Genomic DNA, 14,044 nt, shown 5'->3' with positions numbered 1-14,044 from the left:
TTTCTGGAGAAATCATGTGACACTAGAGACTAGGAATAAATTGCATTTATTTATTAACTATAACCAAAGCTCACATTTAGATATCCCCGAATACATAAATGACAGCAAAACGGCATCTAATCAGGAGCATCGTTGTATGTTCCATATATAATGTTTATAATGACATATTTGTATAATGACAACAGAATTGTAATTTTTTCCTGAGCTATGCCTATAATGCAACATAATGCTCAGCCTCACATTTTTTTCTGTGTTGCTCTACATTCTCTTTCAACCCTTGCTTCATTTCTTTGTCAGCCGTCTTCGCTGTCCCCCATTCAGCGTTTGATCTCTATTTCTGTCTGTTCCTCTCCCTCTTTCTATCTCTTTTTCTCAGTTTGCTCGTTCTGGTTTGAATATGCAGCGACTGAAGGGCTTGAGGAGTGACGTACAGATGTTCAAAAACATCAGCTAGCTTGCTTACCTCAGCATGTGCGTCAGCATTGCTCATCCCTTATTCCTTTCTGCATGATCTCCATCTTTTCACTTCCCTCCATGATTACGGTCCAAGTCTTGTTTGTGTTTTTGTGCGCATTTTTGTTTTTCGTTTCAAAGGGAACAGGAAGGCTAGATTTTCTCATATGCACAAACTCACACAAACAAACAAACAGTCAGACACACACATACTGAAGCGCACACAGGGTTTTAAACCTCCAGAGGGATAAATGGCCATGCAGCATCTCATCAGCGATAGCGATGGAGATTAAACCCAGTGAACCAGGAGGCGGCAGTGTGTGTGTGTGTGTGTGAGCGCGCATGTGAGTGCATGTGAAAACAAACACTCAGCACTTTTACATATTATATTAAACATGCCATACCTGGCCTGATTCTGTTCAGTGTGTTTTTCTAATCTGATCTATGTGACAGCGTCTCTCTTTCTGTTTCTGTGAATGATGTCTGTGTCATTCATCAAGTGTTTCTGTGTGGGTTTGTGTGCTTTTCTGTGTGTGTGTTGGCAGGTTAAATACTGGAGGGCTTATGTGACATGCTTTATGAGCCACCCTGACAAGACAGAAAAAAAAAGTTCTTGTATTACTTTCCAGCTCCTCTCATTCTTTCGAGCTCTCTTTCCAGCTGCCCCGAATAGTATCTGAACACTTAAGCCACACTTTGTGTATACACTACTGTTAAAAAGTTTGGGGTCAGCAAGTTTTTCTTCCCTTTTTAAAAAAAAACATAACAAAAACTTGCATGAATAAAATCTCTATTTCAAATAAATGCAGTTCTTTTGAACTTTATATTAATAAAAAAAAACTGTATCATGATTTGTGCCAGAATATTAAGCAGCACAACTGTTTTTAACATTTATATAAAAATAAGAACTGTTTCTTCAGCAGCAAATCAGCATATGAGAAGATTTTCTAAAGGGTCATGTGACTCTGGAGACTGGAGTAATGATGCTGAAAATTCAGCTTTGCCATCACAGCAATAAACTACATTTTAATATATATTAAAATAGAAACAAATGTTGTAATAATAATTCACAATATTGCTTTATTTTTCATCAAATTAATGCAACCTTAGTAAGCATAAGAGACCCCAAACGTTTTAGTTATTTAATGTAAAGTTGAGGGATTACATCCAACAAAATGCCATTGAGACTATTTGAACCAATTGTGAAATCAGTAAAATCATAAAACACATCCAAAAAATCTTTATCTAGTTGTGTGATGCCTGTTAAGGTGACAGACAGGTCAAAAGAAAAGTACAAGCATTGGAACAAAGACAGAATGTATTGATTGTTCATCCCTCGTTTAGAGATGAGCCAGGGTCTTTTCTGTTTTGTTCATGAATAAATATTTTCCGCTGCCTGTTGGCCTTTGTGTATGTGTGTTGACCAGGCACTTAGCCACCAATTCTTGCTGAAGCTCTTCAGAATAAGGTTACGGAGTGAAACCTTAAACTTGCAGGGAAAAGGGGGAAAGACAGTGAAAGAGAAAGAGAGGAGGATGGTGGGAAGGAAAAAAACTAGAAGAGTAAGTGCCTATTAATAATTAGTCATTTGATCAGGCAGCATTTTGGATCTGAATTTTGGCATGGCTTTCAAGGTTATGTGCTTGTGTGTGTTTATTTAGCTATACTTTGGGGACAAACTGAGCTAAATCTGACAAAACTTCCCCTCAGGGTTCTCATTGGAGAGGTTATTAATATCATGTTGTTGTTCTAAAAATTCTAAAGCTGTTTGGTTTAGCTTTTACTAATTGAAACATATTTAGAGCTAAGTAAACTGGTGTGTGTGTGTGTGTGTGTGTGTGTGTGTGTGTGCTCTTGTTTTTGTGTCATATAAGGACACAACTCTGTATAATGACATGGGTATGACACAGGTATTACAAGGAGAGGGTGACTTATGAGAACATAACCCATGTCCCCATTTTTCAAAACGCTTATAAATCATACAGAATGAGTTTTTTGAGAAAGTAAAAATGCACAAAGTTTCCTGTGAGGGTTAGGGTTGGTGTAGGGCCATAGAATATACAGTTTGTACAGTATAAAAACCATTACGCCTATGGGATGAACCAACTTTTCACAAAAACAAACGTGTGTGTGTGTGTGTGTGTGTGTGTGTGTGTGTGTGTGTGTGTGTGTGTGTGTGTGTGTACAAATGCAGTCCAAAACTGAAGCTCTGAAAGGGCTCAGTCAGCATTGCTCAATAAATGTACCGCTTACTCTTGGGTCCTTTTAAAACCCAGAGCAAAACTCTTCCTAGCTGTGAGCGTATATTCTCTCTCACACACACACAGACCTTTTCTTAGCTGTCTATAGTACCATAGACTTCTAGGGTTTTTGTATAATGTTAATTATGATTACTACATGTAAGATTCTAGTGAAATTTTGCAGGCAAGAAATGTTCATTGTCAGTACTGTAGCAATGTATGATACTCAGCTCATTCAAACTCTTATCATTTCAAACCAAGCAGCTTTCTGTTGTTTGCTTGATTAATCCACTTGACCAGCTTGAACCTGATGCATAATCTGCATGGAGAAATCTTTTGCAAAAAGTCCTGATCACATGGATTCCTATTAAAAGGGCCAGAATTTTGGGGCAGAACTTCTCCAAACATCAGTTGTTGTTTTATCCTTAAAGCAACACCTTAGTTACACTTTAATCACTTGTATCTTTAAGGACACCTCTAAAAGGATGTTTGGTAAGACTTAGTGGACTTCTGGTAACAGTTTTGTCCACAGAGGATTTTTAACTTAACTAAGCCCAGGTACATACAGTACCATTCGAAAGGTTGGGGTCAGTACGACTTTTTTGCATGAATGTTGTTTTTGAATGATGAATATTAGAAATTAGAAATATTACAACAATTTAAAACATCAGTCATCAAATGCAAGATATTTAAAGGGTACCTAGCACAATCAAATATACTTCAGTGTATCTTTTGTTGGACCTTTTCTTGGCATTAAAAACAAAATTAGTTAAAATTTTACCAGATTAGTATACCAAATGTAAAATTGCAGGGTGTTTTTATTAAGCACTTAAATATGTAAACGTATTTGTTGTATACACAGCACAAATTAAATGTATTTCAAATGCATTTTAGTTTCATTTTTTACAATAGGGTTTGATGGCAAAGCTGAATTTTTAGCAGCTGTTACTCCAGTCTTAAAGGGGTCCTCCACTCCAAAATGAAAATTTTGTCATTAATCACTTACCTCCATCTCGTTCCAAACCCATAAAAGCTTCATTCGTCTTGGAAACACAATTTAAGATATTTTGGATGAAAACCGGGAGGCTTGTGACAGCTTACGCTCTTCTGTGTCATCCGACCACATGGATGCGCTGTTTTTGTTCAAATCAAAGCATAAATACACAAGGAAAACGTATCCTTGTGTCGCGGCTGACATAGAATAGCGTACACAGTTTGCGTTCAGCTCATATTCTCCAAAATGCCGCTACGGTGATGTGGAGAGAAACAGGAGATGAATTGTTGAATAAAGTCGTTATTTTTGTTTTCTTTGTGTACAAAAAGTATTCTCGTCGCTTCATAATGTTACGGTTGAATGGCAGATGAACTATTCTGACGATGTATCTCATACTTTCCTGAACCTTGACAGTGTATTTTACTTGTCAGTCCATGGGACAGTCACAAACCTCCTGGTTTTCATCCAAAATATCTTATTCCGAAGACACTTTTATGGGTTTGGAATGACATGGAGGTAAGTGATTAATGACATTTTTTTATTTTGGGGTGGAGTATCCCTTTAAGCCCTTTAAAATCATGATATTTGATGAGTGAAAATAGCAAAAGCTTTTTAATTTATTTATTTTTTTACATGTCCTTACTGTCACTTTTGATCAATTTAATGTATCCTTGCTGAATAAAAGTGTTAATTTTATCTCCTACTGACCCCAAAGTGTAGCATTTTTCTGATTATTAAAACTGTTTTATTAATATGTGTCTGTGCTGCATGTGCTAAATGTGCACTAACTGCAAAAACTGTCTTTCTGAAACAGCCTGGGGTTAAACGTCAAGCCCAAGGGCACAGCGGTGAGCAGATCTTGGGTTTTCACCAGGCCCTGATGGAAAATGCTGACTTTTTTCATATTTACTGTGTTGATTTTAGGTTAAGATTTACAGCATTTTGTGGTATGTACTTAATATTAGAGCACTAAAGTCTCATGGACATTTGAATATGTATTCAAAAATATTTAATAAATGAACCCTAAAGAGGCAGAAGATATAAAGTTTTGCTCAGAGTGCTTCTGATTCCTCCTTGTTTCACAAAGTCATCACAAGCTCTAAGATTTTCATGTACTTTAAATATCCATTACATACACGCATACTGATCAAGATATACTTATTAACATTTACACACTCTTTAATTAATGAATCAACATTACTTGCAGGACTTTCCTTCCTTTCGCTTTCCCAGAGTCATTTATTTACTCATTCTTGATCTATATCTTGCTCTTTGTTTCAGTGTTTGATATGTGATTGACTTCAGCCACATGTTTGCCCAGAAGACGTTTTCCATAAAGTGTGTGTGTGTGTGTGTGTGTTGAACATTCACAGCTGTTGCTTCAAGTCTGTGTTGTAAGACCCCATTGAATGGCAAACACATACATACTCCTGGATAAACATATCATCGTGTCACTAAATTTGATGTGATGTTGGTCAGTGATTGACAACCTCAGGGGATGAAAAGGCAACGTCACTCACATACTTGAGCCGAGGAAAGATCAGCATGTCACATACTCTCTCACATACAGCCACTCTGAGACACACATAGCTGTCCTACATGCTTTCATACACAGGAGGCATTGCATACTATATGCCAGAATGCTATTTAAGGCCTCTCATCAGCTTTTCTTTCTTTGACACATAAAAAGCATAAATGCGTGTCAACTTACACAGTAAAATAATTGTAATGTTAAAAGAAAAATGGTGCTATCTTATCTAATAGGGTGATTTTCATTTGCATTTAATATATATATATATATATATATATATATATATATATATATATATATTTTATGCCTGTGATGCAAAGCTTAATTTTCAGCATCTTTGCTCCAGTCTGCAGTGTCATGTCATCCTTCATAAATCATTTAATATGTTGATTTTCTGCTCAAGAAGCATTTCTTATTATGGTCAAAGTTGAAAACAGCTGTGCTGCTTTTTTTCTTTTAAACTGTGATTTATTTTTTTTAAATAAGACTAAGAAGGTTCAAAAGAATAGCAATTATTTTGAATTTAAGTCTTAATATTAAAAAAGTCTTTGCTGTCACTTTTTATTAAATTAATGCATTCTTTCTGAAGTATTAATTTTGAAGAAAAAAAAATACTACTACAAACTTAATACCTTAAGTTTAACATCATTTTACTCAAGTTAATTTGATTTAAAAAGTATCTAGTAGGTTCTAGAAGTTCAGCTTGGTTGGTGTATTAACATTAAATCAGTTAATAAACATTTAAATATACTGACATAGTTCACATAGTCCGCAGACGCCCTCCCCGTGCCGAACTGTACTCACACTCACACTAATGTATGCCGACCCAGACAGACAGAAAAAACATAAAACATGTCACAGAGCAGACAGTGAGAGAGGGGGAAGAGAGGGAGAGAGATGTCCCAAAGGCATTGTTAAATTGATCAGTGTACGGATGGCAGGATACGTGATGAAATGAGAGAGATGGATGGATGGATGGATCTGTGGTCTCATCTCATTATGGCTCTTAGTGCAGGAAATGGCTTTTCTACCTGCAGCACTGTAGCTGTCATCTCCAAACTAGTGCTGTTAGCATTAAGTAGTTAGCATTGTGATGAGAGACATTTTTTTTTAAGTATGCACATTTTTCTACTCCTCCAGTACTGAAGCGCCACCATTGATTATAAACTGAGAAATGTATAAAGGTGCATAAGTTATACCATATATAGTTATAGTATATAAGTTATTTAATTGTACTACATAGTATTATAATGAAATCTCAAAGTTCTGCTTTTGCTGCAGAAAAAGGCAAGCATGACCTGTCACCTGCATAATTTGTGTTTTAGGTGCTGCATTGCCAAATTTGGGTGTATTGATGCTCATCTGATTTCTGCCTTCTCCTCTCTCTCTTTCTGATCGAGTCTCCTCGTATTCGGTTGGAACGATTTGTTCCGGAGGGACTAAAAATAGCTGTGCGCAGTGAGGAGCAGAGGTGGCAGGGGCAACCTTTTTACAATTAGAGCCAAGGCTAGAAAATTCAAGAGCAACAAGGGAAAGGAACATTGGGCAATTTTCAGGTCATCAATAATAATTTTGTTTACTTCCCTTTTGTCAAAACATGCAATTTTTTAAGTACATCAATAACGACTTTATATAGAAAAAAAACTTTTTAGATCACATACTGTTGATATTTGATTTAGCTGATATTTCACCTGTTGGTTTATGCTGTCATGGCCATTTTTTTAGGGGTGGGGGCATGCTGATTAATTTATTTGGTAATTTTTAGAGAGATTAACAGCATCTGCCAGTAAATGTTTAGGTGCTACATTTCTTCTGTTTTTATTATTTGTTTGTGAATTAGGAATAAATATCATGTAAACAAAAAGTGAATTTAATATAATAATTTAGTGTATGTCTCATGTGCCATCAATCAACATTTGTTTTGTGTCTGGTTAAATGTCTGATTGTTTCAGGACTGGCCTTATAATTAACGTATTATTATTCCAGTGTATATTTATTCATATTCTGGTGCTTTTATGTAAAGCAATATATGTACCCGTGGTGCATTAAAGGTATACACTGGTTCATTTTGTGTATTGCCTTAGAAACAAAACCAAAAGCTATTATTTCCGTTAAAGCTGTACATTTAGACTTTTTTTAAATGTTCTGTGTGTCCTCTAAATTAGTTGCTGTCTCTGCTGTGTTTGTTTATCTAAATGACGCTGACTCTTTACAAATAGCACAATAATGGATGGAAATGAAAGGATACTAGGCAGAGGGAGAGACAAGCTCATCTTTGCTTTTATGAATAAAGGTCATCAATTTGTTATTCTGCAGTAATTGTGTTTTTTTTGCTGGAGGCCTTGGGGACCAAGCAGTGACGCACACTGGATTGATTAAGTGAATTGAACATGCATATTTTGTCTTATGCATGCATGCAGGTGTTAAAAATGTGCCTGCAAATGTGACTTAAGTGTTATCCTGTTCACCTGTCATAAAGGTATTTACATTTCCAGGGCAATATGGGCTTATTATACATCATCATGCCATTAAGGTCATTTAACTCTGTACAGCTCATGTGCCATGATGGATATGCAAACAGTTATTCTGATAAGAACAGCTGCAATAGAACATAACTATTGATTTTCCTGCAATTGCACAAATCTCTGAACTGTGTGCAGTAACAAGACCTCTCATTCAGAGTGTCAGTTCGTCTTATTCTTAAACTGCAGTTTTTTTTAATGGCAGGCATCAAAATGTAAAGGCCTTCATGCATTTTATATTGTACTAGAAAAATTTTTTTTTTTTAGGATTATTCTTAAAACCGAATCTCCCCTGATCAGGTTTATTATTGTTAACTAAAACTAAAACCATTTAAATAACATTTTCATTACTTAATAAAGTAATATAAACATTAACTGATATAAACTAAATTAAATATTTAAGCTGAAACGTAAAAAATACATAAAAACGAATGCAAAAACAACAAAATTATCAAAACTTTAAATAAAATTACATATATATGTGTGTGTGTAAATATGAAAATGAAATCAAATCCAAAATGTTATCAGTAACTATAATAGTATACCAGTAATACTAAATTAACACTACCACTCACTTGTATTAGAATATTCAATGTCTAATTTGTCTTTTTCAGAATGTTGATGCACAGTAATATGGAATTCTGGGAAACAGAAGGCCGGCGCTCTCCTGTGCACCTGAATGCAGAGCAGAAACACTGCAAGGTGTGTGCACAAAGCCCAGCAATCTTCGCAAGCACTTTCCAAAGACAATCGTTGCAACCAACGGGAACATGTGCCAAACGAGAAGAGCAACTACTGCCTGTGCTCTCCGGACTGTCAACAGACAAGCACAATAACCAATCAGAGAGGAGAATGACAATGACCTTTGACCTTCAACAGAAGCTTGAACAGTTTGTGTCCAGTATTGACAAAAATGATTCAATGATTCACAATTGTTGAACATATTATGTGTACACAAAAAGTGCCTCTTGTTTTTGATTGTCGCTTTCTGTATATAGACTTTCAGTTGTTCAGGCACTGATTGACGTGCTCGTTCTTTAATTTTATGTAAAAACAGACGGGAAAAGAGAGTCGCTGAATGCATTGCGGCAAGATGTCAACAACGCTGATGGTACTGCTTCTGGAGAAAATGATGTAGATGAAGTAATTATGACTCACACATGGTGTTCATCATGGTGTTTAGTTAACCTAGCATCACACATGTGTTGACTGACGAGTTCAACGCCCTCCCTGTTCCTTTCTCCACCCCTTCGCCCCATGCGTGACATGTTCTAGCCATGCTTTAGTACTTAAGTGCCTGTCTCTTTTCTGTCTCTCTTCTTTCTGCTCTCTTAACAGTAGTGTCCTGAAAGGAACCAGTAACAGACGTTTGGCTCAGTGACACAAAGCATCTATTTTTACTCTATGGGTGGGGTGCTTCTGTGATGGTGTCCTGCGGTAGCTTACCTCCACTGGCACGCAAGGATGCTAGCTGACCCAATCCACCCTGGACTATACCAATGATAGTCCAGAATGGGGGAGTGTAAAGGAAATAATTTGGGAATCAACCCCCACACACTGTGTCACAGTGACACCCATTGCTGGCCAACAGTGGTAATAAAAGCAGGAGTGTTAAAAACATGATTCTCTCATGTATTTTGTTTGCCTTCATATTATGATGAGTATGCCTTTTAAAGATTTTCTTCTGAATTCATTTAAAGGGATAGTTGACACAAAATTGAAATAATTGTCATTATTTACTAACTTTCTTGTTGTTCCCAACTGTATGACTTACTTTCTTCTGCACCAAAGATTATATTGTGAAGAATTGGTTACCAGTTGCCGGTAGCCATTGACTTCCATAGTATAGAAAAAAATACTATGGAAGTCAATAGCTACTGGCAACTGTTTGGTTTCTCACATTCTTCAAAATATCTTCATTTGCTTTCAGCAGAAGAAATAAAATCATACAGGTTTGGAACTTGGGGGAGTGAACTATTTATTTCTTTCATTTTGCTTGATATGAATATTTATGTTGTGTTGGCACTGGTGTGTGCATATATAGTATGTTTGTTCCTCTCTTTGCTAAACTATTTCAGGATGTTCCATCCTGACGTGTGATTGCCTGGATACAAAGTAACAAATAGTGTTTATTGAATCCAGACTGAGCTGGTCGAACACGCAGAACAACCTGTAATACAAATACTCAATGATCATAACCAGTTGCTCCTTTTATCAGAAGGGGAATCCCACATAATGACCATTCAAATCCTATAGGATAATACATTTCAACGATCAGACCACAGGTTAATCAAATCAAGCCGAAGAGTTTTACGGAATAATACTTCTTTATCCCAAATACATTCAGAACACACATGTTTCCAATATCGCTGAAGTCTTGGCAAAATGTGTTGACCTTTATAAGGGATAGTTCATCCAGAAAGGACGATATTTTGAAGACGTTGACATCCAAACATTTAACAATTTCACTGTATGAACAAAACAACACCCAGAGGTTTTCCAAAATATCTGCTTGTGTGTTCAATAGAAAAAAAAATGCTCACACAGGTTTGAAAGGACAAGAGGGTGAGTAAATGAAGAAAAACTTTTCATCTTGTGGTGCCCTTTTTAATCTTATTAACAATGTATTTTACACAATCACATTTATCACATGATGTCAAAGTTTAAAGAGGACTGTTGACATATTGCATAAGAAACCTTGTGAACTTTACTAAAGCTATTTTAAAGCTGTGTTTGGTTCTTGTTAATAGGGCTTGTAGCAAATATATATTAATAATACACTTTTTTGGACAGTGATAGTAAGGATTCCAAGCTGCTTCAAAAAGGTCAGGCAAGCGATATGGTGTAAATCTCTTGCTATATTTTTTTCAATATCTTCAGCGTTGTTCATTTAAATCAATCACACGATTGTGTCGATCTTATGAATGTAATAGCCAATCAGAGACTTTCAGGTGAGTCATCGCTGAAGCATTTTGTTCAGTGCACATGCTCAGTGACTGAATTCTCTCTTTATAAACAATGAAGGGCAGAGGAAAGTACAACGTAAGAAAGAAATTCACATTTAAAAAAATTTAACTGTTCTTTGCTCTCTTTTTGTATGTGATTGTTTCGCTGTGAATAACCGTGTGATTGAAGCACTATAGTAACAGTGTTTTGTTAAAATGTGATGAAGTTAAATACAATTTCAGTTGTATTAAAAATATTTAACGACATGACACTTGTATCTGGTAGGCTACTTGTCTAAAATAGATGGGATTATGATGTGTGTAGATATTATTAGGCTACTTTTAGCCTGACCCTGGGGTTTGTTTAGGCTACCCACCACCTATGATGCAGAGTGACGTTACTTTTCTGAATTTAAATTGTATTTCTTCTAATTGTGATTCGTTTGATTTCTTATTGCATTTTATCTCAGTTGCTTTTTATATTTGTTTTTCTGAGGCGGAGCCAGCTTCAATAGTAATTATGTGTGTCCTGTCATGCATTCACTCTGTACTCTCTATAGACAGAGAGGCTGGTAACAGTATCCCAGCCTATGCATCTATGAATAGCAAGCTGTCTAGCTTTACTCAGAACTGATAGATACAGTATACAGAGTCTTAAGCGTCATTCCACAAATTGTTCATGCAAGTTTCACCAGCACAAAAGAGATCTTTATGTGGACGGTCTGGTTTCAACTTGTTGTGCGCACTCACTGACATTAGTAGAAGGCTGGGCGTCTAGGATTGGAAGTGAGGGCACATATTCATGGGTGGCCTATTACCACAGGAGTACTTGTATTATTCAGGACACACGGTGGCCCCAAGACAAGGTGAATTAAACCTCAAACTCTGTGCACTGAGAAACACTTGCTATGCAGCAGCATTTTATATTCTTGTGCACATCAGCAGCACATGCAGGAAAAACCTAATGGCTCTCACCTACAGGACAAACAGAAGTGAAGGTGTGCTCCACCCGTGACCTGCTATGCATCAAAATGGCCTCACATGCAAGGAAATTGCTACAAAGAATATTGCACCTGAAAGAACCATTACCAGATCACCAAGAACTTCAAGGAGAGAGGTTCGACTGCAGTGAATAAGTCTTCAGGACGTCCCAGAATCGTGTCTCCAGCAGTGCAGAGCTTGCTCAGGAATGGGAGCAGGTCGGTGTGAGAGCATCTGCACACAAAGTGAGGCCAAGTCTTTGACAACAGTCTGGTGTCAAGAAGCGCAGCAGAGAAGCCACTTCTCTCCAAGAAAAACATCAAGGACTGACTGAAATTCTGCAGCAAGTAAAAGGATTGCACAGCATTCGTCTGGTGCAAAGTTATTTTCTCTGATGAAGCTCCCTTCCGACAGTTTAGGACATCTGGAAAATCAGAGAAGAAAAGGTGAACACCATGAGTCCTGTGACATGCCAACAGTGAAGTTTCCTGAGACCATTCGTGTGTGAGGTTGCTTTTCAGTCAAGGGAGTGTGCTCTCTCATAATTCTGCCCCAAAATAGTGCCATGAATAAAGATATCAAAACATCCTGCAAGAGCGACTTCTTCCAATGATCCATGAGCAATTTGGTGATGATTCCTGCGTTTCCAGCATGATGGAGCACCGTCATAAAACAAGATTGATAAAGAAGTGGCTCAGACATCATTACATTGAAATTTTGGATCCATGGCCAGGCAACTCCCCGGATCTCAACCCTTATAGAGAACCTGTGGTCAGTCCTATAAAAGACAAGTGTACAAGCAGAAGCCCACAAATTGTGACCAACTCCAAGAACCAAGACAAGAATGGATCACCATCAGTCAGGATTTGGCCCAGAAGCTAATATCCAGCATGCCAGAGCAAATTGCAGAGGTTATGAAAAACAAGGGTAAACACTGTAAATATTGACTGATTATATATATTTTTGCCAATAAAAAGCCTTTAGAACGTATGATATGCTTATCATTGTTTTTCAGTATACCATAGAAACTAATCTAATCTACAAATACTGAAGCAGCACACTTTGCAAAACAGCTTTTGACCATATAGTTTCACCATCTGGTCCACAGGGTCTGTGGCTCAGCACACGTCTGAAGGCTGCAGGAAAGAAATGCGTGAGTCTTTTGAACTTTTGACATGAAAAGAAGTGACAAATGACAAAAAAGCTGAATGTATCAGCAGCTGGCAGCCACAGTCATGTATCTGGCAGCAGCAGGTGTGTGTGTGTGTGTGTATCTGTGTGTGTGTGTGCCTGCTTTAGGGCTAATTCTGATAAACAGGGTGTCTGCGATTCTTAAAAATTCTTAATTCACTCTTCCACAAATGAAGACCTTAAAAGGTCTTAAATCTGAGAGAAACCCAAAAATCATGGCATTAAATGTTGCAAACACTGCAAAAAAAAAAAAAAAAAAAGTATTTTGGTTTTCCAGTACAAACATCTGAACATCCTGAAATGAAAATATATTTACTTAAATGCAAATTAAACATACAACGTTTTATTCTCTGAAAAACTGAACAAAAATGTTTATGCTTAGTTTATGCTTAAAACATTAAAACTTTTGATCAGTTTCTCAAAACAAGAATTATTTGTAAATATGTATATTTTTATATCAGACATCTGCACTGAAACACAAGACAAAAATAATCAGAAGGTACAGTAAAAGTTATTTCCATATTCTACTGGTTGTGAGAAGATCTATTAGCATCATAAGCTTTTATTAAATAATTTAGAGATAACATTGACATATTATATTCCATTCAGTTTATTTCTTAAATTAATTCAATTATTCCTGTGATGCAAGGCTGAATTCTCAGAATCATTGCTCCTGTCTTCCATGTCATCATACAGAATACATTTTAATATTCTGATATTAATGAATATTATTGTCATATTATTATTATTGATTATTATTAACTGTTGGAAACAGTTGAGCTTAATGTTTTTGTAAAAAAAAAACATTTTGTTTTAGAATTATTCTATAAATAGAAAATTTCAAATAACAATACTATTAACAGTACTTATGTCATACATTAGAAAACGTTCAGAATATATACATCATTTTAACTGTAGGTACAGATAAATATGGTAATCACTTTGTTCGTGTAGTCTTACACTAACAGTATCAATAAATGCTGTTAAAAAAATACACAGCAGACATTATTTATTTCAAATCATCACTTGTCCAAAACCAGTTTTGTTCTGCATCAAATAAATTACTTTCACCTTATAATTTTATATGGCTGCTAACAGCCAACATACACTCTTACAGCTGAGCGATACAGCAGGAAGTCTTCCTGCTTTATTACTTCCCTTTTGGCTCAGCAAGGCAGGAAGTCCAG

General features: G+C 36.3%; 1 protein-coding gene across 2 annotated transcripts in view; it reads left to right on the top strand.

The window, feature by feature from the left end:
• Positions 1–9,360, top strand: part of si:ch73-335l21.1 (insulin receptor substrate 1-B) — a 41,946-nt gene extending 32,586 nt beyond the window's left edge. For both annotated transcript variants that reach the window (XM_059525505.1, XM_059525496.1), the window contains exon 3: positions 8,355–9,360. In XM_059525505.1, coding sequence (XP_059381488.1) covers positions 8,355–8,362 — 8 coding nt within the window. In that variant the 3' untranslated portion in view covers positions 8,363–9,360. The remainder of the gene's footprint in view (positions 1–8,354) is intronic.
• Positions 9,361–14,044: the final 4,684 nt, after the last annotated feature.

The sequence above is a fragment of the Carassius carassius genome, chromosome 3 (genome assembly GCF_963082965.1).
Source record: "Carassius carassius chromosome 3, fCarCar2.1, whole genome shotgun sequence".
NCBI lineage: Eukaryota > Metazoa > Chordata > Actinopteri > Cypriniformes > Cyprinidae > Carassius > Carassius carassius.
This window is presented reverse-complemented; position numbering and strand designations above follow the sequence as displayed.